At 40.1% G+C, this 22,953-nt stretch overlaps 7 protein-coding genes and 2 non-coding genes across 11 annotated transcripts; 6 read left to right on the forward strand and 3 right to left on the reverse strand.

Moving 5' to 3' along the window:
• Positions 1 to 5,904: 5,904 nt before the first annotated feature.
• LOC106451715 (transmembrane 9 superfamily member 1) lies at positions 5,905 to 9,891 on the forward strand. 2 transcript variants are annotated; one of them, XM_013893679.3, is made up of 12 exons: positions 5,905 to 6,177; positions 6,408 to 6,600; positions 6,677 to 6,781; positions 7,108 to 7,125; positions 7,221 to 7,318; positions 7,401 to 7,553; positions 7,741 to 7,884; positions 8,014 to 8,180; positions 8,335 to 8,429; positions 8,505 to 8,878; positions 9,110 to 9,383; positions 9,475 to 9,891. In XM_013893679.3, the coding sequence occupies exons 1-12, from the start codon at positions 6,100 to 6,102 to the stop codon at positions 9,540 to 9,542; spliced, it is 1,767 nt and encodes a 588-aa protein (XP_013749133.1). In that variant the 5' UTR covers positions 5,905 to 6,099; the 3' UTR covers positions 9,543 to 9,891. The 2 variants fall into 2 exon arrangements, with proteins under 2 accessions (XP_013749133.1, XP_013749134.1); XM_013893680.3 differs by having other exon boundaries at positions 5,906 to 6,177; positions 7,741 to 7,875.
• A 619-nt stretch (positions 9,892 to 10,510) lies between these two features.
• On the forward strand, positions 10,511 to 10,894 carry LOC106415595 (ferredoxin-1, chloroplastic-like). Its single transcript, XM_013856347.3, has one exon. It carries the CDS (start codon positions 10,511 to 10,513, stop codon positions 10,892 to 10,894), a length of 384 nt encoding a protein of 127 aa, XP_013711801.2.
• A 42-nt stretch (positions 10,895 to 10,936) lies between these two features.
• On the forward strand, positions 10,937 to 12,001 carry LOC106451716 (ferredoxin-1, chloroplastic-like). The gene has a single exon (XM_013893681.3). The coding sequence runs from the start codon at positions 10,937 to 10,939 to the stop codon at positions 11,318 to 11,320; it is 384 nt and encodes a 127-aa protein (XP_013749135.2). The 3' UTR covers positions 11,321 to 12,001.
• Positions 11,363 to 11,809, forward strand: LOC125574976 (ferredoxin-1, chloroplastic). The gene has a single exon (XM_048766878.1). It carries the CDS (start codon positions 11,363 to 11,365, stop codon positions 11,807 to 11,809), a length of 447 nt encoding a protein of 148 aa, XP_048622835.1.
• A 100-nt stretch (positions 12,002 to 12,101) lies between the features above and the next one.
• Positions 12,102 to 12,186, forward strand: TRNAM-CAU. The gene is given in 2 exon segments: positions 12,102 to 12,139; positions 12,151 to 12,186. It is a non-coding gene; the product is annotated as a tRNA-Met (tRNA).
• On the forward strand, positions 12,147 to 14,172 carry LOC106406016. Its single transcript, XM_013846598.3, has 3 exons — positions 12,147 to 12,848; positions 13,422 to 13,545; positions 13,629 to 14,172. The coding sequence occupies exons 1-3, from the start codon at positions 12,387 to 12,389 to the stop codon at positions 14,006 to 14,008; spliced, it is 966 nt and encodes a 321-aa protein (XP_013702052.1). The 5' UTR covers positions 12,147 to 12,386; the 3' UTR covers positions 14,009 to 14,172.
• Positions 14,173 to 15,249: 1,077 nt separating this feature from the next.
• Positions 15,250 to 19,892, reverse strand: LOC106404315. 2 transcript variants are annotated; one of them, XM_022704190.2, is made up of 5 exons: positions 18,182 to 19,892; positions 17,125 to 17,811; positions 16,017 to 17,000; positions 15,831 to 15,951; positions 15,250 to 15,741 (listed from the first exon to the last, which is right to left on the reverse strand). In XM_022704190.2, exons 3-5 carry the CDS (start codon positions 16,058 to 16,060, stop codon positions 15,418 to 15,420), a joined length of 489 nt encoding a protein of 162 aa, XP_022559911.1. In that variant the 5' UTR covers positions 16,061 to 17,000; positions 17,125 to 17,811; positions 18,182 to 19,892; the 3' UTR covers positions 15,250 to 15,417. The 2 variants fall into 2 exon arrangements, with proteins under 2 accessions (XP_022559911.1, XP_022560379.1); XM_022704658.2 differs by lacking the exons at positions 15,250 to 15,741; positions 15,831 to 15,951; positions 16,017 to 17,000 and having other exon boundaries at positions 17,017 to 17,811; positions 18,182 to 19,889.
• Positions 19,736 to 19,809, reverse strand: TRNAR-UCG. The gene has a single exon. It is a non-coding gene; the product is annotated as a tRNA-Arg (tRNA).
• Positions 19,893 to 19,914: 22 nt separating the features above from the next.
• On the reverse strand, positions 19,915 to 22,232 carry LOC106453803 (dnaJ homolog subfamily B member 4-like). Its single transcript, XM_013896008.3, has 3 exons — positions 21,809 to 22,232; positions 21,094 to 21,716; positions 19,915 to 20,532 (listed from the first exon to the last, which is right to left on the reverse strand). The coding sequence occupies exons 1-3, from the start codon at positions 21,914 to 21,916 to the stop codon at positions 20,082 to 20,084; spliced, it is 1,182 nt and encodes a 393-aa protein (XP_013751462.1). The 5' UTR covers positions 21,917 to 22,232; the 3' UTR covers positions 19,915 to 20,081.
• Between the last annotated feature and the right edge of the window lie 721 nt (positions 22,233 to 22,953).

Here is a 22,953-nt window from a genome sequence, read left to right on the forward strand (position 1 = left end):
AGTGAAATGATCAGAATGGATCATGGGTCTATGTCAATAAATGGATCAAAGGACTTAGACGGATTGAATAGAATGAAGAGAACAAGTTGGGAGAGTTGTACAATAGCTGGACGATGTAGACGAGTAGCTCGATCAGCTAAACAGAGCACGATCTAGTGCAGTCTAGCTCGGTCCAAGTTATGTCAGCTCAACTAGCTGAGCTACTAGCTCACTCAGCTGGGTCAGCTGGGAGTCAGCTCAACTCAGCTGGACTGAGTGTTCTGGTCTCGGGAAGTTGGGCCGGGTCCGGACTATGGTCGGGCCATATGGTCGACCCAAGGTGGCTACGGGCCGGTGGGCTCTTGTGGTCGGGCCATGGGCTTGGGATATCAGTTTGGGCTTGGGTTTGACATGCCTAGATGTTGTTGGACGTGCCTAGATGTATCTAGAAACCTCCAAGATCCAACAGGTGCAATCTGGACCGTTGATTGTAATCGATGGCCAAGATCTGTTCCGAAAGGATGCTTGGAAGGGATGTGTTCCTTCGCACATGCCTTTTGGTTTTCTATATAAAGGGAGGACGTCCAGGGATAATTTCATTCATTCTCATTCAGTCTCGTTCTGTCTGAGACAAAGGACACACGTCCTAAACAAAGGGATCCCCCAATGAGGACCGAGGATCCAAGCCGGAAGGGCAGGATCCGGGATCAAAGCCTTAAGGGTACGATCCGGTTCATGGTGGGTATGGCTTTAGCCATATGAGGCCGTGGCTTAGAGAAGCCACTGAGGCCAAGAGGAAGACCTATTCCTGGAGGGAAATAGGCGCAAAGGACCAAGGGTCCAAGGGCGGTTAGCCGGGAGACTGACTAACTGATCGGTAAGGGCTATAGCGGTTGTGAGTGGTTCTATCTCTGTTTCTTTATATTATTATGTCTATATGATATATATATATATATATATATATATATATATATATATGGAACGTGATAGTTAACCATGTTACCACGTCATAGACCCTGGTGTCATGGTTGGTTACGTTGATCGCTAACCATAGCCGAGAGGTTGGATCAAAAGGGTACTAGTCGCCAAAGGTTGCGTGTTGCCAAGGGTCATGAGTTACCAAAGGTTGTGAGATACCAAAGGATGCAAGTAACCAAAAGGTACGAGATACCAAGGGTTGCAAATATCAAAAGGTACGAGGACCAAAAGGTACCAATGACCAAAGGGTGCATCGTGATCCCAAGGATGCAATGTATCGTGATCCAAGATCTGCAATCATGTCGTGATCGAAGAGGTACGAACGTGTCGTGATCCAAGAGGTACGAACGTATCATGATCCATGGGATGTGAACGGGTCGTGACCGAAAGGGTACGAACGGGTCGGGACTGAAAGGGTACGAACAGATCGGGACCGAAAAGGGTACGAGTGATTCGATGGTTAAAAGGACACCACATGCATTATGTTGGGCATGGACCACATGATGGCAATGGGTTGTCAGTTAGGTCAATACATGAGTGTAGGGAAATAGCGAAGGCCTTAAGGGCTAGTACAATCCGTACAACATGATTGATGTATGAACCATAATCCATGGTTAGTGGATGGATGGTTCTAGCCGCAAAGGCTAAGTGGGATATCTTACAATCAACTTCGGGTTGGTGAGTAGGATAGGCGCCATATGCCTTATGTAGGGCATAGACCCACATGATGGCAATGGAAGGCCGGTTATGTCAATACCTGCTAAGTAGACGATGGCTTATCAAGTCTAGTGGTCGGATCATGTTTCATGACGATGTTTCGATGGCCGAGCACTAGTATGGATAGTCACGTTGCTGGAGTAAGAGTATTGATGTGATGCTTCTAGATATCAACCTTGGTGTTGATAACTTCGAGATTGGCTAAGAGTCATGACGAAGTATATGGCTAGTACTATGTGTCGTAGACCATAAGTATTGAGCCTAACTATGATTGTTCAAGGAAAACCGTGTAAGATCTGATCATGGTTGAGTATGGACGACCTGACCTCTGGATGATGGTTCAAGGTGTCGGAACTAATCTGATTAATGAATGCATCGGTTGGTATGAACAAATCATATCTGTTGTCTGGGTTAAGTCCCAAGGCCGGTCAGGCCAAATGATGACTCATCAGTTCCAAGTCATGTGAGGATGGTTGGTTGATTGACTTAGGATCTAATGAGCTTTGTTAGTCCAGAAGATGGACTTGGTACTATTGCCTATAAGGCAAAAGGATTTCGGATTGTGCATGAGCCAAGAAAGGCCAGATGTATATCCTTATCCTTTCAAAGACTTCTCAAAGGTTACTTATGTCTGTGGGGATGGTTGGTTGAATGACTAAGTACCTAGGGGAGTTGTTTGGTGCAGGAGTCAAGATAAGGACCTTAAGTAAGATCATTGAGTGATCGTGGTCCAGCTGTCAAGCAAGAGCAATTCGAGTCAATGGAGGACCGATGAGCTAATAAGCTCCGTAGATGTGGCAAAGGTATGATCTAGCATTTACTTATGTAGATCTAGATAGAATGGTTTAGGGGAATGGAACCTCAAAATCGTATGACTTGGTTTGGTTTTGGGATTGACCTTTAAGCTAATTGGTAGTTGAGTAAACTGACCAAGGCTAAGGTGATTCGACCAGACAAGTGTTAGATTGGTTTTAGACCAATGGTTAATTAGAGAATAATCCGCTGCGTATCTGTTGAAAGGATCTATGCTATAAAGGGCTAAGAAAGTCTTTAGCTAAGGTCTAAGTTAGCCCTCGCCTTTAGGCGATATTATAATTAAAGGGCGAAAATTAAGAGGTTCGGCCAGGAAGTGGACCGAGCGACGTAAGGCTTCGACCGCGGCCTAGTCGGCCGGATCGGGGTGTTACAAATACTGACTAAGAGTTAATTAAAGAAAATCAGTTTATCTCATGTTTGTTAAAAATCACATAAGAAAGCACTTTCTTGATTCAGTTTTACTATGCTTCTTTTGGGAAAAAAAAACAAAAAAAAAGGCCTCTTCAATCGTTGGTAAGTGGACCGTAGTTGCGAATTTTAATTTCCAAGTGAAGATATGAATTTTTCAATTCGAAGATGAGGTGAACTTTTTAAACTTTTTAACCATATTTTCTTGATGGGTACGAAAATGTTTTTAAACAGCCAAATTCAAAACACCGACACAAAAGACATGAACTGCAGTATATTGATACTACAAATTTTCGGAATTAAATAAAAAACAGGATTAGAATAACTGTGAAAATATAAAACAATATCATGGACTCTCAGGCTCTAAAGTTCAACCATGGTGTGCCTTCTTTGCAGAGTATCCAACCTGGGGAGTGAACTCAGTACATATGGATTCAGCTCCAACAGTGGTATTCACTCAATCTTCTTAACACCTCCATGTTGACGAACCGTAGTCAGTCCGGCATCAGCCTGAGTAAAGTAAAGCGTAAGGTGAGTGAAAAGTTTCAAATTGACAAAACTACTCGATCTATTAATTAGCCAAACAACATATATGAGAGTAGTTGGACAGACCTTTGAAGCGGATGGTAGTATTAATACCCTCAGTTTTATGTGTATCTTCATTGTATGTCGTTTGAATTTTGTCTAGTCAGTAATTGGTACATCAAGCCTCTACAATCAAACAAAAATACCAACAAACGAAGCATATTTTAGAAGGCTAAGCCATTCATCTATTAGTGAAAATTTGATTTAAATATTGATTGCAGAGCATAGACCCAATAGTACCTTCAAGGGAGCAAAATGGTCTAGCTCCAGAAGCAGAGCCAGCAGTTGCACTATCTTGCGACATAGCAGCACTCCTCGTCCAACGAATAAAGCTGCAAGAAAATTTGCAAAAATAAAGCTTTCATATTGACATGTACTAGAAGCTTAATTCTCTCTACTGAACTCTTATCAAATGGATAATAACATCAAATACACCTATAAACTCTAACATATTCCCAAAAAAAAAAACAATCAGGGAACACGATTTCATTTCTCTCTCGACTCATTCAGCCACAAGAGTAAGAACATAATCTGAAAGCATATCAAACCCCAATTATTCAAAATCCCTTCTATGCAAACCATTACCTCATGTGACATCCGTACAGATTGTGAGTGGCTAGAACCTGGAAGTGTCGCAGAAAAACATGAGAGGCAATGGTAGATATGTATTTGAATTTTGACAGTCAAAAGCTTTGGTTGCTCCTTGTTACATCAAATAGACTTAGGTCAGAGAGCCCGCCTTCCTTCATGATGTTTCTGAAAGTATGAGCCGATGAAAATTGATTGAGGCATGGATGAAAGCGGACTGCAACCCACTTGAACATAACACGTAATCAGCTTATTTTGTAAGGATGCATGTTATTAAAGCGAAATCAAGACCAAGAGTTGTTACCTTCTCATCGACCAGTACCACATCAACGGCCGCAACTCTCCACCTTTCTTAAAGTTTCGAGCTTCCCAGAAACAAAGAAGCCTCGTGATAACACTTTAAATGCAGCGGCCAGCCTTTAGCTCAGAGAAGTGGGGCCGTCGAGTTGCCATTGTCGTGGATAAGATAAAACGATTAAGGGTTTTCTGATTTGGAAGCTAAAGATTGTCCAAGAGCGATGATGAAAATGTTGTTAATAAGCAATGAAGCAGACGTAGTGGGGATTGATGATTGAATGCCATAACTACAACCGTTTTGCAAAAGAAACTTTGTGGGGGAGGTGAAGGGAAACGCAGAATCGAGAAGGGTAAGGGAATCAAATAAAATATAAGACACGTATGAATACCAGACTAATAGCCCAGAAAACTACAAATAAGAGCCCAAATAGCATCCAGTCTCTCGCATGAGCAGATCCATCCACATTAGCTTCCCACCACGCTTAACGTTCTTAGCCTCCCAGAATCGAAGCAGTCTCGCCTCCACAACGGATGAGCACCGCCCAGACTTGAGATCGGAAAAGAAAACCTTTGTCATAGCCATTGAGAGAGATGAAGGGTAAGATTCGAGTATGAGTGAGATGTGAGATTATAAAAGTGTAGATAACACGATTCGCACGGTGAGATTGCAGCATATTTATACACGATCTAGCAGACGAACGGCGCAGGAGAGAGTTTCGTAGTGGGATGGCGATTGAAGACGATTTAAGACCATTAAATCACAAAACACTGTTACAGATTATGGATCGTCCCTGCGCGATAAAAGGCGAATGAAGAACACGAAGAAGAGCGTATAGACTGATTAGGGTTTCCGTAAGAGATTGTGTTCGATGGGCCGTAGACGAAGCGCAACGCCAAGCCCAACTCCAAGCCCGAAACATTATAAACTCACTTTAATGAAACGCAGCGCAGAAGACACGTGTCGCGCGCAGGAAAGACCAATTTGTGATGTGGATGCACATGTGGCATACTTGGGAATGATTCAAAGCTTCTTTTATATATAAAGATTACTGTATCATTTTTATAACTACGTGGCAGTATATAATTTTTAATCGCTTAGGGCAGCTTCAGATGCTCACACGGCACTGAGTTTAGTGGTAAAGAGTGATCATTCCATGGTGGAATGCATAGCATGGAAGGTGCATAAGAGTAAAGGTGTGAATAGAATCAGTTTGTTATTTTGGTTTTCTGGCTTGTCGCCTCAGCTCACGTTCCTCTTGTCTTTTCTTCTCTTCCAATATTTGAAACGCCAAGTTTTGCATTTGCATTTAAAACGACCAAATGAATTTTTCATAAATAAATTTGTCTGCTTGTCGTTGGGACGGTTTTTCAAATGAAAACATGTCATGATTTCATTGCATTTGTGTACGTAAAGATAGTATGGGCCTCTATACTAATACGTAATTTCAGGCTTTAGGCCCAATAGATTGATACTAATACGTAATTTCAGGCCTAGAGGCCCAATATCTCCAAGGCGATACACTGATGAGTGAGATGATCTCTGCCGAACAAACAGCAGTACTGTGCTGTGCTCTCTTCATCTTCGTTTCTCTCTCCGAGAAACGAGAGAGCTGACACTGTACTGCCGCGATGCAGTGTACACCAATTTGAATCAGATCATCGAGTCTTAACGCATTTCAACCACCGTCTCATTCCTTCTTCCTCAGATCCGATCATCCGCCGGATTTCGCAATGCCGTCTTCCTCCGCCGTATTCGTTCTTCTCGTTTGCCTTCTCGCAACTGCTCTCGCCTCCGATTCAGATCACAAGGTTAAGAGTCGATCAAATCTCTGGTGCTTGCATTCCGTTTTTTACATACAGCTCGAATCAGTACTGTGCATGTTGATCTCGTGTGATTGAACTTTCTTCAGTTGGTTATATCATTCATGCGTTATTGCTAGTGAAATGCTATACAGCGAAACGCTCTGTAGACTGGGATGATCCATTTATATTATACATTTCTTTTCAATTTTATATTCATTTTTTTTTTTTTTTGCCAGTATCAAGCGGATGAGAAAGTTACCCTGTGGGTGAACAAAGTCGGCCCATATAACAACCCACAAGAAACATACAACTACTACAGCCTCCCGTTCTGCCGCCCCTCTCAAAATGATGTTCACAAATGGGGTGGTCTTGGTGAAGTTCTCGGTGGAAATGAGCTTATTGACAGCGAGATACCGATAAAGTTCCTGAGTATGTCTTAACTCTGATGCTTTACGATCTTTTATCTCACCTGTGCTCTAATTACAATACCTTTTTCTGTTTTCAGAAAATGTTGACAGAAATGTTATCTGTCACCTTGAACTGGATGAAGCTAAGGTGAATCACTTCAAAGACGCCATCGAATCTAGCTACTGGTTTGAGTTCTTTATGGGTATGTTTCACAGTTTTTTTTGCTCATATTGCTGATGTAGCAGCACAAAAACAACAAAGATTTATTTTCTTCAGAGAAAAGATGTTGCGGTTTTCTGTTTATATAAAGTTTGGAATTGCTTTCTTTATTCATGCAAATCTAAAAGATACCCTATTATCTTCACTGCCTTACCAGTACCATATACATCGTTAGAAGTTGGAGGACATACAGTTTACTTATACTATTTGGAATGGTGACTTCTTTGAATCGTTAACCTTATTTCTCACAACCCTTTTTTTTGTGGCATCTGATTTGCGTGGACTTTCATCGGGTGGTTCTAACTTCAGATGACCTGCCTTTGTGGGGTATGACCTTTTGTATATTTACTTGTAATATCCAGGGTTAATCATTTTCTGTTTTAGTTTCTGATAGTGTTGATACTGTCTCATCGCCATTGTAGGCTTCGTGGGTGAGCTGCATCCTGACAAAAATAGTGAAGACGGCAAACAAGTACTCTACACACATAAGAACATTATTGTCAAATACAACAAAGACCAGGTCGGTTGTCGCTATGCCATTAAGCAATAATATGGATATCATGTGAGCTACATGCTGTGATCTTGTTTAATTATTTTTATAGATCATTCATGTTAATCTCACACAAGACAACCCAACGCCACTGGAAGCAGGGAGGACAGTGGATCTGACGTATTCTGTGCAATGGATTCCAACAGATGTCACATTTGCCCGACGTTTTGATGTATATCTGGATTATCCGTTCTTTGAGCACCAGGTAACTTTTAGCTTGTTATACACACCCTTTTGCTTTGTCTTTGATTATGATTGGTTCACAGTTTCAAATGATATGTCATATTAAATGTTTGCTTTCCTGCTTGTCTAACAGTTTATATCTACAATTCATCTCTTCAAGATATTTGTTCAAGCTTTATAAGCCTTATAAGAATTTATTTCGTTCTCAGATCCATTGGTTCTCCATCTTTAACTCGTTCATGATGGTTATTTTTCTCACCGGTTTGGTCTCAATGATATTGATGAGGACCCTCAGAAATGATTATGCGAAGTATGCTCGTGAAGATGATGATCTCGAGAGCTTGGTGAGCTTGGTGATGTTTCCTCAAACTTTTATGTGTCATAACTGCACAATTGTTTTCGCTATTACTACTCTCTTCTCTTGGTTATTTCTTTACTGTTGAGGCTGTAAAACCATTCGTGACATTAATTGATGCGCACAGGAACGGGATGTAAATGAAGAATCTGGTTGGAAACTTGTGCATGGAGATGTATTCAGACCACCATGGAGTCTAGTTCTTCTCTCAGCTGTTGTTGGCACAGGTGCACAGTTGGCGCTGCTTGTTCTTCTTGTCATATTAATGGCCATCGTTGGGACTCTATATGTTGGGTATGTGTTACACTCTTCTTCTCACTTGCCACCAACTTTTCGTCTTGTTGTTTCCCCTCTATTCTTTGTAGTACTTTTGGTATGCTTGTATATTTGGCAGTAGACCTCACCTTGTTTGTTGGATTTTGCTAACATCGTATTCTGATTATTTCAGGAGAGGAGCCATCGTCACAACTTTCATTGTTTGCTATGCTCTGACTTCCTTTGTGTCTGGTTATGTGAGTGGTGGAATGTACTCAAGAAGCGGGGGTATGACTTACTCTTGGCGGATCTCTCCAGTTTTATTCGCCTTTGATTTTTAAATTTAATGTGCATTTTGTTCAGGTAAACATTGGATCAAGTGCATGGTTCTCACGGCTTCTCTCTTCCCCTTTTTGTGCTTTGGAATCGGCTTTCTCCTAAACACAATTGCCATATTCTATGGATCCCTTGCGGCCATTCCTTTCGGAACAATGGTGGTTATGTTCGTAATTTGGGGCTTCATTTCCTTCCCCTTAGCCCTCCTCGGGACAGTTGTTGGAAGAAACTGGAGTGGTGCTCCAAACAACCCATGCCGTGTAAAGACCATTCCGCGCCCAATCCCTGAGAAAAAATGGTACTTAACTCCATCGGTTGTCTCTCTGATGGGAGGTTTGCTACCATTTGGAAGCATCTTCATCGAGATGTACTTTGTCTTCACATCCTTCTGGAATTACAAGGTAAAAAATAGTTGCATTGATAAGAACAGAGCTATGAGACTGCTAATTTTATTGCAGATTGAACAAACCAAAGAGACTTTATTAGTGAGATATCTAGGCTAGTTATATTAGACCTATATCTGAAGTTTGAGCAACTGAATTTCTTCAAGTAGACTCAATGTGTCTTGGCTTATCATAAGTATGTTGTATATTTGAGTGACTATTCCTGATATTTTGTTTTGGGTTTGACAGGTGTACTATGTGTATGGATTCATGCTACTGGTTTTCGTGATTCTGGTGATAGTGACGGTTTGTGTGACAATTGTGGGAACTTATTTCCTGCTGAACGCAGAGAATTATCACTGGCAATGGACTTCGTTTTTCTCAGCTGCTTCAACGGCTGTCTATGTCTACTTATACTCCATCTATTACTACTACGTAAAGACCAAGATGTCTGGATTCTTCCAGACAAGCTTCTACTTTGGATACACAATGATGTTCTGTCTTGGCCTTGGAATCCTTTGCGGTAAACTCGTTCCCTCCACTCTCTTTCAAAACCAGGGATTGGTGTTTACCAGTTTGACTAAAAAAATATCTTCCTCTGAATATTTTGGCAGGAGCTGTTGGATTCTTGGGATCAAATCTGTTTGTAAGGAGAATCTACAGAAACATCAAGTGCGACTAGACGAATGATCGAAAAGGAGAAAAACCCATCCAGTTCAGAAGGAACCTTCTTATGGGGGATTATATATTATATAAACACAGTAGAGGGACGAAGGTGAAGCATATATGTTCTCCAATGAGGGCTTCTGTCCCTTTTGTTGGTATTGTCTCGTCTCCCTTTTTGGTAAGTGCCCTGTTCTCTTTAGATTAGAACTTAGTGGATGTAATATACTATTACTACTTGTGTTTAGTTCACGTCAATTAGATCACATTGAATGTCATTTAGGAGCAATTGGATATAACCAAGTTTTTTGTAATTGATTGCTTGCTACGTTTTTATTCTATCCGAGAATAAGATAGTATACATCCAAGAAACTGTGTGGTCGTGTTGAGAAGATAATTGCATCGGTAGAGATTAAAGATTCCATAGTAGTCATGTGTTCGGGAAATGTTGAATATCATGCATGGAGTTAAGATTAATTTGTTCGACAGGGTGACTTTATTGGTTGTCAGTGGAGCGGCTGAAGCCCGTGTGAATTGAATATTAACACTACGAAAAGTACATGCATAGGTTCACTCTGAAAACTTGGTGGGACCTGTCACCAAAAAAGAAAAGAAGAACCAAACAAGTCTACAACCACATGCATAGGTTCAGTCTGAAAACTTGGTGGGCCTTCGAGCAAAAAGAAAAGAAGAACCCAAACAAGTCTAGAATCATCCCCACTCCCAAGTCCCATATTCTTATGGTGACTTGTTTCAAGTCCAACCACATATAAGCTCTGACCAACAAAAAAATGCACTAATGTAAAACACACGGGACCAAGGTAGATAACACAAGAACCCACATATCGTACGCCACGTGGCAAAAAATGTCTCCAAAGCTCACCTCTTTATAATCCTCTCTACCTCACGCCTTTTACGCCATTTATACACAGCCACACACTCTAACAAACTAGCAAAAGAAGAGACGTCACTATCTTTCTTTCAGGCATGGCTTCCACCGCTCTCTCCAGCGCAATCGTGAACACCTCCTTCCTCCGCCGCCAACAGACACCAATCAGCCTCAGATCCCTCCCTCTGGCCAACACACAATCCCTCTTCGGCCTCAAATCCTCCACCGCACGCGGCGGCCGCGTCACATGCATGGCTACCTACAAGGTCAAGTTCATCACACCGGAAGGTGAGCAAGAAGTGGAGTGCGAAGACGACGTCTACGTCCTCGACGCTGCGGATGAAGCAGGTATCGATTTGCCTTACTCGTGCCGTGCGGGATCTTGCTCAAGCTGCGCAGGGAAAGTCGTCTCTGGCTCCGTTGACCAGACGGACCAGAGCTTCTTAGACGATGACCAGACGGACCACAGCCACACACTCTAACAAACTAGCAAAAGAAGAGACGTCACTATCTTTCTTTCAGGCATGGCTTCCACCGCTCTCTCCAGCGCAATCGTGAACACCTCCTTCCTCCGCCGCCAACAGACACCAATCAGCCTCAGATCCCTCCCTCTGGCCAACACACAATCCCTCTTCGGCCTCAAATCCTCCACCGCACGCGGCGGCCGCGTCACATGCATGGCTACCTACAAGGTCAAGTTCATCACACCGGAAGGTGAGCAAGAAGTGGAGTGCGAAGACGACGTCTACGTCCTCGACGCTGCGGATGAAGCAGGTATCGATTTGCCTTACTCGTGCCGTGCGGGATCTTGCTCAAGCTGCGCAGGGAAAGTCGTCTCTGGCTCCGTTGACCAGACGGACCAGAGCTTCTTAGACGATGACCAGACGGACCACAGCCACACACTCTAACAAACTAGCAAAAGAAGAGACGTCACTATCTTTCTTTCAGGCATGGCTTCCACCGCTCTCTCCAGCGCAATCGTGAACACCTCCTTCCTCCGCCGCCAACAGACACCAATCAGCCTCAGATCCCTCCCTCTGGCCAACACACAATCCCTCTTCGGCCTCAAATCCTCCACCGCACGCGGCGGCCGCGTCACATGCATGGCTACCTACAAGGTCAAGTTCATCACACCGGAAGGTGAGCAAGAAGTGGAGTGCGAAGACGACGTCTACGTCCTCGACGCTGCGGATGAAGCAGGTATCGATTTGCCTTACTCGTGCCGTGCGGGATCTTGCTCAAGCTGCGCAGGGAAAGTCGTCTCTGGCTCCGTTGACCAGACGGACCAGAGCTTCTTAGACGATGACCAGATGAACGAGGGGTATGTCCTCACATGTGTGGCTTACCCAACTTCTGATGTCGTCATCGAAACCCACAAAGAAGAAGCCATTGTTTAAATTTCTAAACCTATCTTTAAGCATCATCGATGGAATATAATAAAACGAGAAGAAGCGTGATGTACAAGTCATCTTTCCCTCTCTTCGTTACTTTGCTAATTTGGCTTAACCTTTTGTATAAGATCACTTTCGTACATCATATTCCAAATTCCTATGAAAATGAAAAATAAGAAAAGTTGCTGATGGCGTATATATTTTTAATTATTGTAACCTAATAAATAGCCAAGCTCAAATGGGTTAGTGAGAACCTCAGTCTAGTTACAAAATCTGGTAAGCAAAGAAATAAACAAATGGGGTGGTGGCGCAGTTGGCTAGCGCGTAGGTCTCATAGCTACTGAGTGATCCTGAGGTCGAGAGTTCGAGCCTCTCTCACCCCATATATATATATATTTTTTTTTGGGCTCTTTCCACTTCTGTAATCTTCTTTTACATCATCGCACGATCAAAATCCAGACTTGAGAAACCCTAATTTGATTCATTTCCCCCAAAATCGAATCCTTCTCTCCCTCTGATCTCATCAATTGATTTCAATTTCACACCTCTCTCTGTAAATTAGGGTTCAATAACGTTTGATCAAATGACGCAAGGCGAAGTACAGTTGCAGCCACCGGATTCACAAAAGCTAAGCGATTCCGCTCCCTTGCTAGGAGCCTCTCCATCGTCTTCTTCCTCCTCCGCGGCGGAAAGCTCCGATCATGATCATGAGATAAACGCCGAAGAAGAAGATGATCTAGAGAGCGGCGGCTCCGCTTCGGCTCCTTGCTGCCGTATCTGTCTAGAGAGCGATTCCGATTTGCTAGGCGACGAATTGATATCGCCGTGTATGTGCAAAGGCACTCAGCAGTTCGTGCATCGCTCGTGTCTCGATCATTGGCGATCGGTTAAGGAAGGGTTCGCCTTTTCTCATTGCACTACCTGCAAAGCTCAGTTTCATCTCCGTGTTGAGCCTTTTGAGGATAATAACACGTGGCGGAGGAAAGCTAAGTTTAGGCTCTTTGTCGCTAGGGATGTGCTTTTGGTGTTCGTAGCTGTGCAGACTGTGAGTATCTCTCTCTGCTTTTTTTTTTTTTTTTTTGTTATTAACTGCATTTTCTTGAGGATGTGAGAAGGTAATGTAATAAGAGATGTTTGTCATAAAAAAAGTGAATCTTGACAGTGGAACTTTGTGTTTGGTTTTGGGTTTCCTCCATGCTTCTTATTATAACTGCAGTTTCTTGAGGGTGAATGCAATAAGAGATCTTGATGATCATTTTGTCTCTTGTCATAACTGTTGTCTGGGTGAAGAAGTGAATCTAGATTCGAATCTTGACCTTTTTGACAATGGAACTAGATCACAATCAAATTGTTCATTCTTCTCATTGTGATTGGTTTTGGTTTCCTCCATGGCTCTTATTATAACTGCTCGAGGTTGAGAAAGTATGTGATGAGAGATCTTGATGATCATTTGTCTCTTGTTATCCTGGTAACAAAGTGAATCTAGATTCGAATCTTGATATGTGACAATAGAACTTGATGACAATCAGATTGTTCATTCTTCTCAATGTGTTTTGTTTTTGATTTGTTAAAGCCTGTTGTCCATCAGTAAGAATACTGAAACGTGTTGACATTACAGGTTATTGCCGTGATGGCTGGATTTGCATACGTAATGGATAAAGACGGAGAGTTTCGCAACTCTTTCAACGATGATTGGGATCGTATTCTGTCAAAACATCCCATCCCGTTCTACTACTGCATCGGCAATCCCAAACTTTTCATCTCCTTTCATAACTAAATACAGCTAGACATGCTTTTAATCATTTGGTGTATCATGAATCTTTAGGTGTTGTAACCTTCTTTGTACTGATTGGCTTTCTCGGACTCATTCTACACTGCTCTTCTCTCAACGGTAATGACCCGAGGATGGACGGGTGTCAGAACTGCTGTTACGGATGGGGGATCTTGGACTGTTTCCCTGCATCGATGGAAGCTTGTTTCGCTCTTGTTATTGTATTTGTTGTCGTCTTCGCCATTCTTGGTTTAGCGTATGGCTTTCTTGCGGCGACTATGGCTATTCAGAGGATATGGCAGAGGCATTACCATATCCTCACTAAGAGAGAGCTCACGAAGGAGTACATTGTGGAGGATCTTCACGGGTGTTACACTCCCCCGAAGCTGGATGCGGAGCATGAAGCAAGGCTGAAGATGCTGAAACTTATCTGACCGTTCTTTAATTGCAAATAAAAGGTTATGTGGAGTTTCTGGCACAAGAACATCTTTGTTTTATTTATAAGTACCTAATGAATACATTGTCCTTTTTATAGATACTAAGGGGTTTTCCGGGCTACGCCCAGATTTTTTGCTATAATATTAGTTTAATTTTTATATTTATATTTTAAAATCGAACAAATATGATATACACTGAAACTTGTTATAGAATTATAAACATAAATGCAAATTTAAAACTATTCGAAATCATTTGTTGTGTTTTATTGGAGTTTTATGTAGGATATTAGTAAACGAAAAGTTAACTAAATTATAAGTTAAGATCTATATATATTCTTTATCTTGGTTATTTATTGTTATGTAAAACAATTGTAAAGCTTATAATTAGTACTGTATAAATTTTGATTGGTTTTAAAATTATTAAGTTTCATTGTTGTACTTGTCTTTAAAAGAAAGTACCATCGACTTGTATACCGGTTCTTTATTTGTTGTCTTCAATTTATCGTTTTAACCAAAATAATTTTGTCAACCTTTTTAACCAAAATTTATATTTAACATTTATTGTTGCTATTTTATTTATGTGTGTTTTTAAGTTTGTTTTTGATAGAAAGAAAATTTTGCTTCATGATTTGAAATATTATTAGTTGTAAATTTATAGACGGTTTACTTTCTTACCGTTGTTGATGTAATATTAATTTTACAGTTTTTTATTTTAATTATTTAATTAATCAGATTTTTTGGAAATAATTTTGAATAATAATACTATTATTTGATGTTCTAGCTTTTTTCTATTTGCTGGGTAGTGTTTGTATGCTCGGTCATCCTTTTATGCAAGCCGGTTATTAGGTTGTTTAATCAATCTTAAAGTCAATGGCTTGTATCCTTATTATTCCATAACTACTACGATCTAACCAAAATCATTTAGACACGCTTACATTTGATCAGACTGCATATGACACACATAATATCAGATGAGCAAATAAAATATGATAATAACAAATCCTTGCATTATATTTGACATGCCCACCATTTCTATCATTTTATCGCTCTAATCAAATGTTGATTAAGAAATTCTTAATTCACTAATATACATTCTTACTTTTTGTCTATATACACAATAAAATTAAATATAATATTAAGAAAAACATTTCTTATCAAAATTGGTAAAAACCAATAAGCTACAAATACTTTCTCTTGTCATAAGTATTTACGGTACCTAAACCAACAAAAATCGTAAATACTTTAGAACACATTTTGTATTTAAACAACCAAATTCGTGAAAGATTCAAATCCAACAAAACTTCAATGTTCAGACAACAAACTTAAAGATGCAAAATCAAAGTATGAAATTAAAAAAACCAAAGCAGAGAGTTTTAGTAACCATAAAAACCAACATTTAACACATCCTAGCCACTCCTTGCTCGCTTGGGATCCTCTGCCTCAACCTTATCAGCAGCCCTCTTCACATTTCCAAAGCATGTGGAAGGATCGTCATCAGCATCTTCCTTATCCAAAGTTTCACGTGTGTCTGGTACAGCCACATTTCCTTCCAAATTGGCCTCAACTTCCGGGACTTCTAGAGTCAGCACCTTTGTCACAGTCAAAGATTGAGTCTGACCAGTCAAATTGTGTTTCGACACTTTCACAACGAATTTGCGAGTCTGTCCAATGGTATCGATGAGAGCTTGAGGTACCGGAACCAAGTGATCACCTCCTACATCCTCGTTGGCCTAAAATAAGGTAATCAACTGTAACTATATACCTCAAATTATCCTGGAATTACAGATTTAAATAACAAAGGCAAACGGGGCTGTATTACCTCGAAATAATCCTCAACCAATTCAGAAGCTTTCTTTCCAGATAACTCATGTACAGCATCACCAAGAAGCACAAAAGACGCTTGATCATCATTATCATACACGGAGATCTTCGTCAGGTACCTGTGTCACACACAGATTAAGAATGGTGCATTGAGTATGAGTTTAAGTAGAGCTGAGTCACTTACTGTGCAACACCAACAATACTGGTTTTCCCACACTTCTTGCACATTAGGCTGGTAGGTCCTTTGGTTGCCTTAGTGTGGCACACACCACAGCCGATGTAATACCATGACGAACCGTGCACAACATCTCCAATAGTTGCTATGCACTCAAACCAAGCAACCTGCAAAACGCTAAACGATTTAATAAGCAACTAAGATAATCATATTAGATGTGTTACCAATTAGTACGGAACAACCTTCGCATCTTCCTGCTTCATATAAGAAAATAGCTCGCCTATGGTCACTGTTTCAGTTTTAGTGACAATGTCTGCGTTAACTCTGTTAGCAACATCTAGATTCGTGTTCATCCTGAAGCCAACGAACAAACTTCAAAAAAACACTGATGGAATAAGGATTAACAATTTATAAATAAATGAAAGATTACCAATTGAGATAATCTTGGGTTGCTTGGACATCAGTGTCCAAAAACACACGTGATGGCGCCATGGAAGATAGAGCCAGAGCACCTATAACAGAACCATTGTTATAATAGAGATGGAAGATTGTAACAGAGCCCATCGGATGCTCATAGCCAATAAGCCTAATTTATACCAAATGCAGTTCTACTACTCAAAGCTATCCTATCCATATAATATTAACAGGCCATCCTACTCAAAGAAAAAGTAGGTAATACAGACCTCCAAGACGCTTTGGGTTCAAGGTAGTGACTAAAATAACACGTGCAGCTACCCCAGATGCTTTGAATCTCTCACAAAATTCAGAGGCAGCCTTGTCCCATAGGTACGACTTCATCACCGGACCGCTATAACATACAAAATCACGTGTAAATAGAGAGATAACTCATGAATACGAAATAATACAGGGTAGCTTACTCATGTGTTTGAACATGGAGCATAACTCTGCGCGAAGAAGCTATATCTGCATCATCTAGCACGAGATTGTCACCGAGAACCTGCCCATTCACAAGCTTGATATGGCCAATATAATCTGCAAAACAAAAAAAACATTATCAATGCTTTATATATCATTAACACACAGTGTAACCAAAAATGTTGAATATATTTGATCGAAATATATTATCATTATCTTATATATAACAGTGAGACCTTACCATAAAGGTCTCCTTTCAAGTCGCAAGAAGCATCGAACTCCTCATATCCATGGAACCTAAAACGATCCTCAGGGAAACATACCGAACTGTCATCTAGATCAGAGAGGACAGAAGTCGTTGAGAATGTGACGGTGAAACTTGACTCCGCAACACGATACAAAGTCTTGTTGTTAGACCCGTAAAAAGTGTTGAGTCTGTAAATCCCACCAGCCCTCATGTGTGGCAAATAAGTGTCTATCCTCCCAGCTGGGATGAAACCCTGGATGACAGTTTCATAATTAAAGAAATTAATCAGAAATGCTAGAAATGAGATCTCAGATATGCATCAACAACAAAATCATATTTCACGGTAACATCAACAAAACAAACACTTACTATAAATGCACTAAAGAACAAAATAATAGAACAAAAAATGCTCCTCATCATCATTCATAAACTAAATTGTAATATAGAACTCGGTTTATACCTCTTCGTCGATAAGAAGCATCTCGAGACCTATAAGCACTTTTGTCACAACATTCCGAGCTTCCCAAAAATGGATCAACCGAAACCTCAGCTCGCCATCATGAGATCCGTATTTCACACTTCTGAAAGCCACCACTTCGGCCGAGACAATGGCTTTTCCCTTGCCGCCAGAGGAGACAACGGCTTTCCCTCTAACACCTGAAGAGACACCATTCTTCATACCTGCATAGTAACACCCACGTTACCATCAAGAAAAAGGAAACTAAATCCAAACCACAGTCTCATATACTTTTATATTTTATGTAGTATAAAAACTATCTACCATAAAAATAATCTTATTCATCTCGTTCTTTTAAAGATCAAAGCTTTAGACTTTCTATTTGTTAAGGTAATCAAACAGACTCTATAGTTTTAAACCTAAAAATAATCTTATTCATCTCGTTATTTTAAAGATCAAAGCTTTAGACTTTCTATTTGTTAAGGCAATCAAACAGACTCTATAGTTTTAAACCTCAAAGCTTTAGACCCTCTAATTTGGTAAGGTAATCAAACAGACTCTTTAAGTTCATAAGTAAATGCTAAGAGTTCTCACCATTGGGGTTTCTCGATTTAGGTACGCCGATCAAGACACCGGAAGAAACAGAGGTCTTGCCGCTGAGTTTGGTCAGACCGGAAGTGACCGACGCCTCGCCTTTACCTTGCTTCGAGTGGGGTTCGCTAACAGTGTTGCTGGAAGAGACATATGGCGTTCCAATGAGATTGATCGATCCGGTAGAGGAGTCAGTCTCAACGCCTTTTGGTTTCTCGGAGGTGGATTTCCCGTTGGAACTCATGGCAGAGAATCTTAATCGAAATAAAACTCGAATCAGGAGTTGTATAAACAAAATCCGAAGTAGAAAAGGCGGACTAAGAGCTTTATAAACAAAATCCGAAGGGGAAAAGCAAAACGAATCCATAAATGAGAGTAAAGATAGAAGGGAGTGGAGGATGTATTGATTGTTTAGATCGTGAAACGGAACAAAGAAGAGTCAGAGGAAAGGGATAAAGAATCGTCAGAGGGGATGAAGATTGAAGAATCGCAAAATCGGATGAAGAATTTTTTTGGGTTATTAGGGTTCGAGAAATGCGAATGGGAGAGCTAGTAATGGGTTGATCGCCGTCTGTGCCTTGGTATGGTTTGATGGGCTTGAGGCCCATTCGTATCAGTCCCGATTTATTAAAACACGGTCGAGGCCCAAGGTAAGCAACACACATTTGACATGGCAAAAAAACACTCTCTGATTGGTTGATTATAATTGCCTACGTGGACAGTCTGATTGAGTAGGATATCTCCCTTTTATTACTTATAGATGAGATAAAGAAACACTACTGTTTTAGTAGTGAATACTAAATATATTGAGATACAAAGCTACAAACAGAGCTTATCAACCTTGTCCACGTTCATGAATCTTTACCTGATTTTGTTTTATCTTTCAAAAAGCTCAATAGAGAAGGGATTAGTGTTCGTTTGAGTTCCCGTTTTTGGCTAGATTTTCGGATTTTGTAATTTTATTAGGTAGAATTTGCATTCTATTTGTTTAGAAATTAGAAGGTCTGGTAGAATATTGTATACCACCAAAGTAGACAAAAAGACAATTCGAATAATGCATTTCCTACCTTAGTAGATTAATTAATTTTTGTAGCGCATCAAATCTACCAGTTATGTAGAGCATAGAGGGAATGAGGATTTTATATTCTTCTCTAGTAGTTGTTAATGTTTTCCGTGTATTGCGCATTCTACGGTTGGTAGATCACAATGTCTTTGTTAGATTATATATTATAAACCTCTGTAAATGGTAGATCTGATTTTCAAACACTTTTACTCCATTTTTGAAATTACTATTCAAACATTTTTTGAATCCAAATATATTTTTCTTATATGCAGTTGCTTATCTACATCAAATATACTATTTTTTTAGATTTTTTTGCATTCTAAAAAAATTGATATGAATTTTTATATAAAAAAGATAGTGAATGTTTATTCTAAGTGTACAATACTTTAGTTTAGTTGTTCTATATTGCCAATTTTCTCAAAAAAAAATCAGTTATATAGCTTCAAATTTCCTAGAAAGCTCAAAGGAAATATCTCAAAAATTAAAAAAAATTGCGACCACAGTGGGAGTCGAACCCACGACCTTCTGATCCGAAGTCAGACGCGCTAATCCACTGCGCTATGCGGTCGTTGAATGTTTTATTGCATATTGTTTTATATAAATAACCCTTATTTTGGTAAACCAATCATGCAATTCATAGCTGTAGATATGGCTGGCTTCACAAGGTTGAAATAAACTAAAAGAACAATTGGTATCATCCACAGCAAGATTCATATAAAAACAGCCTAGTGTCAACAAGTCACAACTTTAAAGCCTCAACTTGTGAATCTTATATACAAACAAGAATACACATAAAGACATGAAGTGAATGGAATGGACCCCATATATAGTAACCAACCATTACACCCAGGAACAATCTTTCAAAACCTCATAGGCCATTGATCTATGTTCCTCGCTCAACTCTTTAGGGAAACTCACTAAAAACGTTATTATCAAATCTCCACGTTTACCATCTTCTTTACCATTTGGCAAACCTTGACCTTTGATCGCCTTCTCGAATCCATGAAAGATCACTTCTCCTACAGATATTGACATTGACTCACCACTCAATAACGGCACAGAGAGATTACACCCCGTTAAAGCCTTTAGGAGAGGTATCTCTACCGCAATCTCTAAGTCATCTCCACGGCTTTTGAACAGAGAGTGTCTCTTTTCTTCAACCACAAATGTGATGTCTTCCGGGAGGTAGCCAGGTTTCTCGTTCCCTACTCCTTCGAATGTGATCTTGGTCCCTTTCTTCCATCCTGGTTTGATGTTCACTCTTAACGTCTCTTCTTGTTTCATAATCAATCTGTTTCATAACAGAACATAATGAAGCATTCCTTTGAGTAAAACAAGGGACCAAACACTTTTAAGCATATAGTGACTTCAATCTCGGTGCACTAGTAAAATACTAAAATGTATAAACACGAATCGTAAGATTATATAATTTATTATTTATACAATCAATAAGCAAATTTTAAAACGGATATTTTACTCAATCAAATTTTGCTATTTTCTTTAGCTTTCTTCGAGTTAATTCGTGGACACTTTAACCTAAAGCCTAAATTCAAATTCCAACTTACGAATGATTTAAACATCGGTGCATCAGTAAAATGTTATATTCCTTGGACTTGAAGTCTAGAAGATTAAGTGTTTTAGAAGTATAAATACAAATAATAAAATTATAATTTATTAATTCCTATAATTAATAAAAAAAATTAAAATGGATATTCTCTCAGTAGCATTTTGCTAAGTTTTTTTTGTTTTCTTCGAGTTTAATTCCTGAACACGTTAGGTTAAACCAAACCTAGCCCTAAATTCAAATTCAAACTTAAAAAAAAAAAAAGAGATCAAGAAGAGAGAGACAAACCCTTCATCGGTGATGATGTCTCTAGTGATCTTGATGTTCTTGACTCCCCCATGGCAGAGTTCTTCCAACGTACACTCGAGCATTTTCTCCACAGCCGGCGGCTTTTTCGGCGGCGTCGACTGCGAGAAAACAATAGGCGTGGAGCTCCTCCCCATCGATCCAACCGTATCCCTCGTGCTCTTGCTCTTCCTAAACGCCACAGACGTGGCCGACGAGCCGCTGTTCTCTTTATCTCTCTTGCTACGGCTCTTCGTAATCATACGAGGAGGAGGAGACGTGAGTCCTTCCACGTCGCCGAACAAATCAGCTAACGTTTGATCTTTCCCTGTCGGGCTCGGTGACGACGTCATGGGGCTCGCGTTGTTCGAGACGGGGCGCGATTTGTGACCGCGGCTGGTGCTTCTGGAGAAAAAAGACCGGCGGTTTGAAGAGGAGGAGGAGGAGGATGAGAGGTACGTGGGACGAGCTTGCGGCGTGTGGCTGCGACGGCTGCTGGAGTTTGATCGCAGAGAAGAAGAACGGCGTTTGAAGACGGAGCTATCGTCCATGCTCTGTAACCGTAGACCTTTTCTAGCAGCGGTCAGGTCATCATCCTCCGCGAATTTCTCCTCCAGATGGATTGCCTGAAAACGTTACGAACAATTTAATGAAACGATGATAAGATAAAGAACGTGGCTCATGGTGTGAGAGGGGATGATAAGAAGAAAGAACGTACGGAATCGGCGTTGGAGTCGGATTCGAGATGAGAAGAGAGGGGATGCAATTTGGTGACGAGGGACTTGTATGCTTTGCATGCTGTCGCCGGTGATCTTGGAGTCGCCATCGTGAGGGACGAAGAAGATGATGATCGGGGAAGAGAAAGATTAGGACAACTTGTCGTACGTAGGGATTAGAGCATGATTAATGGGGGTTCTTAGGACGGGGCTCTTAACGGAATATAAGAACTCGTTTCTTTAACTTTTAACTAAAAAAACTAAGAACCGGTTCTTAAAGTCCTTATTTAAGAACCGGTTCTTAGTTTTTTTAGTTAAAAGCTAAGAAACAGTTTCTTAACTTCCGGTAAGAACTTCACTCTAAGAACCCCGGGTTAATCATGGTCTTAGATTACCATACAGACACGAAGAGCCGAGTTGGTTAGATTCCCGCTTTTATTAGGACTTTTTTTTTTTTTTTGCTAAAAGAAACTTTTGTTAGGACATTTCTGTTTCTTTCTTTTTTCATTTTAATATATATCCAAGGATTGAAATCATAGCTACATTTAATTTAATTAAAACTTCTGGAACCATTGAAAGTTGATTATCTTTAGTTTTTTTTTTTTTTTGCTAAATAAATTATCTTTACTTGACTTAGTGTTTTCATGGTTATATGATTCGTTTCATGTATCATCTATGTATATATGCCTATGGCTTTGATTTTGACCAACGGTGCCAGTTATCGTTTGATAAGTAGCAAAAACTTACGGTTTCTAAAATGATTTAAAAAGTGGTGTTGCACAAAATATAAGATAACATTTTCAGATTAAAAGCTGTTAAAAAAACTAAATTTAAGTTGAAATGTTTTAGAAGTAATAATAGAAATTCCAAACTGTGTTGTGATGGCCAAAACCGCATAAAAGTTACTCTTTTTCTTACGACCGCATGTTCTTGTGAAAAACGAATCGCATATTCATATGCTGTCTTCTTTTTTTTGCCCGATGGAGTATTCCAGGCAATAGACATTTTGCAGCCGTGACAGTATAAACTGTAGTCTTTTTCGAACATTAGCTGTTTTAAAATATTCGGTGATCTAATTACTTTTTTTTTTCTGTGAAGAAAAGTGTTAGGAGTGCTACGGCTTCATTTCAATAAAATGATATTTCAA

The sequence above is a fragment of the Brassica napus genome, chromosome C8, assembly GCF_020379485.1.
Source record: "Brassica napus cultivar Da-Ae chromosome C8, Da-Ae, whole genome shotgun sequence".
NCBI lineage: Eukaryota > Viridiplantae > Streptophyta > Magnoliopsida > Brassicales > Brassicaceae > Brassica > Brassica napus.

Excerpts from the sequence above, each read along its gene's own strand:
- LOC106451715 (XM_013893679.3), top strand. The coding sequence starts at position 6,100 with ATGCCGTCTTCCTCCGCCGTATTCGTTCTTCTCGTTTGCCTTCTCGCA. Across the intron at positions 6,601-6,676 it reads GATACCGATAAAGTTCCTGA|AAAATGTTGACAGAAATGTT; the intron begins GTATGTCTTAAC and ends TTCTGTTTTCAG. Across the intron at positions 7,554-7,740 it reads ATCCGTTCTTTGAGCACCAG|ATCCATTGGTTCTCCATCTT; the intron begins GTAACTTTTAGC and ends TTTCGTTCTCAG.
- LOC106415595 (XM_013856347.3), top strand. The coding sequence starts at position 10,511 with ATGGCTTCCACCGCTCTCTCCAGCGCAATCGTGAACACCTCCTTCCTC.
- LOC106451716 (XM_013893681.3), top strand. The coding sequence starts at position 10,937 with ATGGCTTCCACCGCTCTCTCCAGCGCAATCGTGAACACCTCCTTCCTC.
- LOC125574976 (XM_048766878.1), top strand. The coding sequence starts at position 11,363 with ATGGCTTCCACCGCTCTCTCCAGCGCAATCGTGAACACCTCCTTCCTC.
- LOC106406016 (XM_013846598.3), top strand. The coding sequence starts at position 12,387 with ATGACGCAAGGCGAAGTACAGTTGCAGCCACCGGATTCACAAAAGCTA. Across the intron at positions 12,849-13,421 it reads TGTTCGTAGCTGTGCAGACT|GTTATTGCCGTGATGGCTGG; the intron begins GTGAGTATCTCT and ends TTGACATTACAG. Across the intron at positions 13,546-13,628 it reads CCCGTTCTACTACTGCATCG|GTGTTGTAACCTTCTTTGTA; the intron begins GCAATCCCAAAC and ends ATGAATCTTTAG.
- LOC106404315 (XM_022704658.2), bottom strand. The coding sequence starts at position 18,545 with ATGGATTCGTTTTGCTTTTCCCCTTCGGATTTTGTTTATAAAGCTCTT. Across the intron at positions 17,812-18,181 it reads TAAATCGAGAAACCCCAATG|GTATGAAGAATGGTGTCTCT; the intron begins GTGAGAACTCTT and ends GTTACTATGCAG.
- LOC106453803 (XM_013896008.3), bottom strand. The coding sequence starts at position 21,916 with ATGGCGACTCCAAGATCACCGGCGACAGCATGCAAAGCATACAAGTCC. Across the intron at positions 21,717-21,808 it reads CCGACTCCAACGCCGATTCC|GCAATCCATCTGGAGGAGAA; the intron begins GTACGTTCTTTC and ends TAACGTTTTCAG. Across the intron at positions 20,533-21,093 it reads GACATCATCACCGATGAAGG|ATTGATTATGAAACAAGAAG; the intron begins GTTTGTCTCTCT and ends GTTATGAAACAG.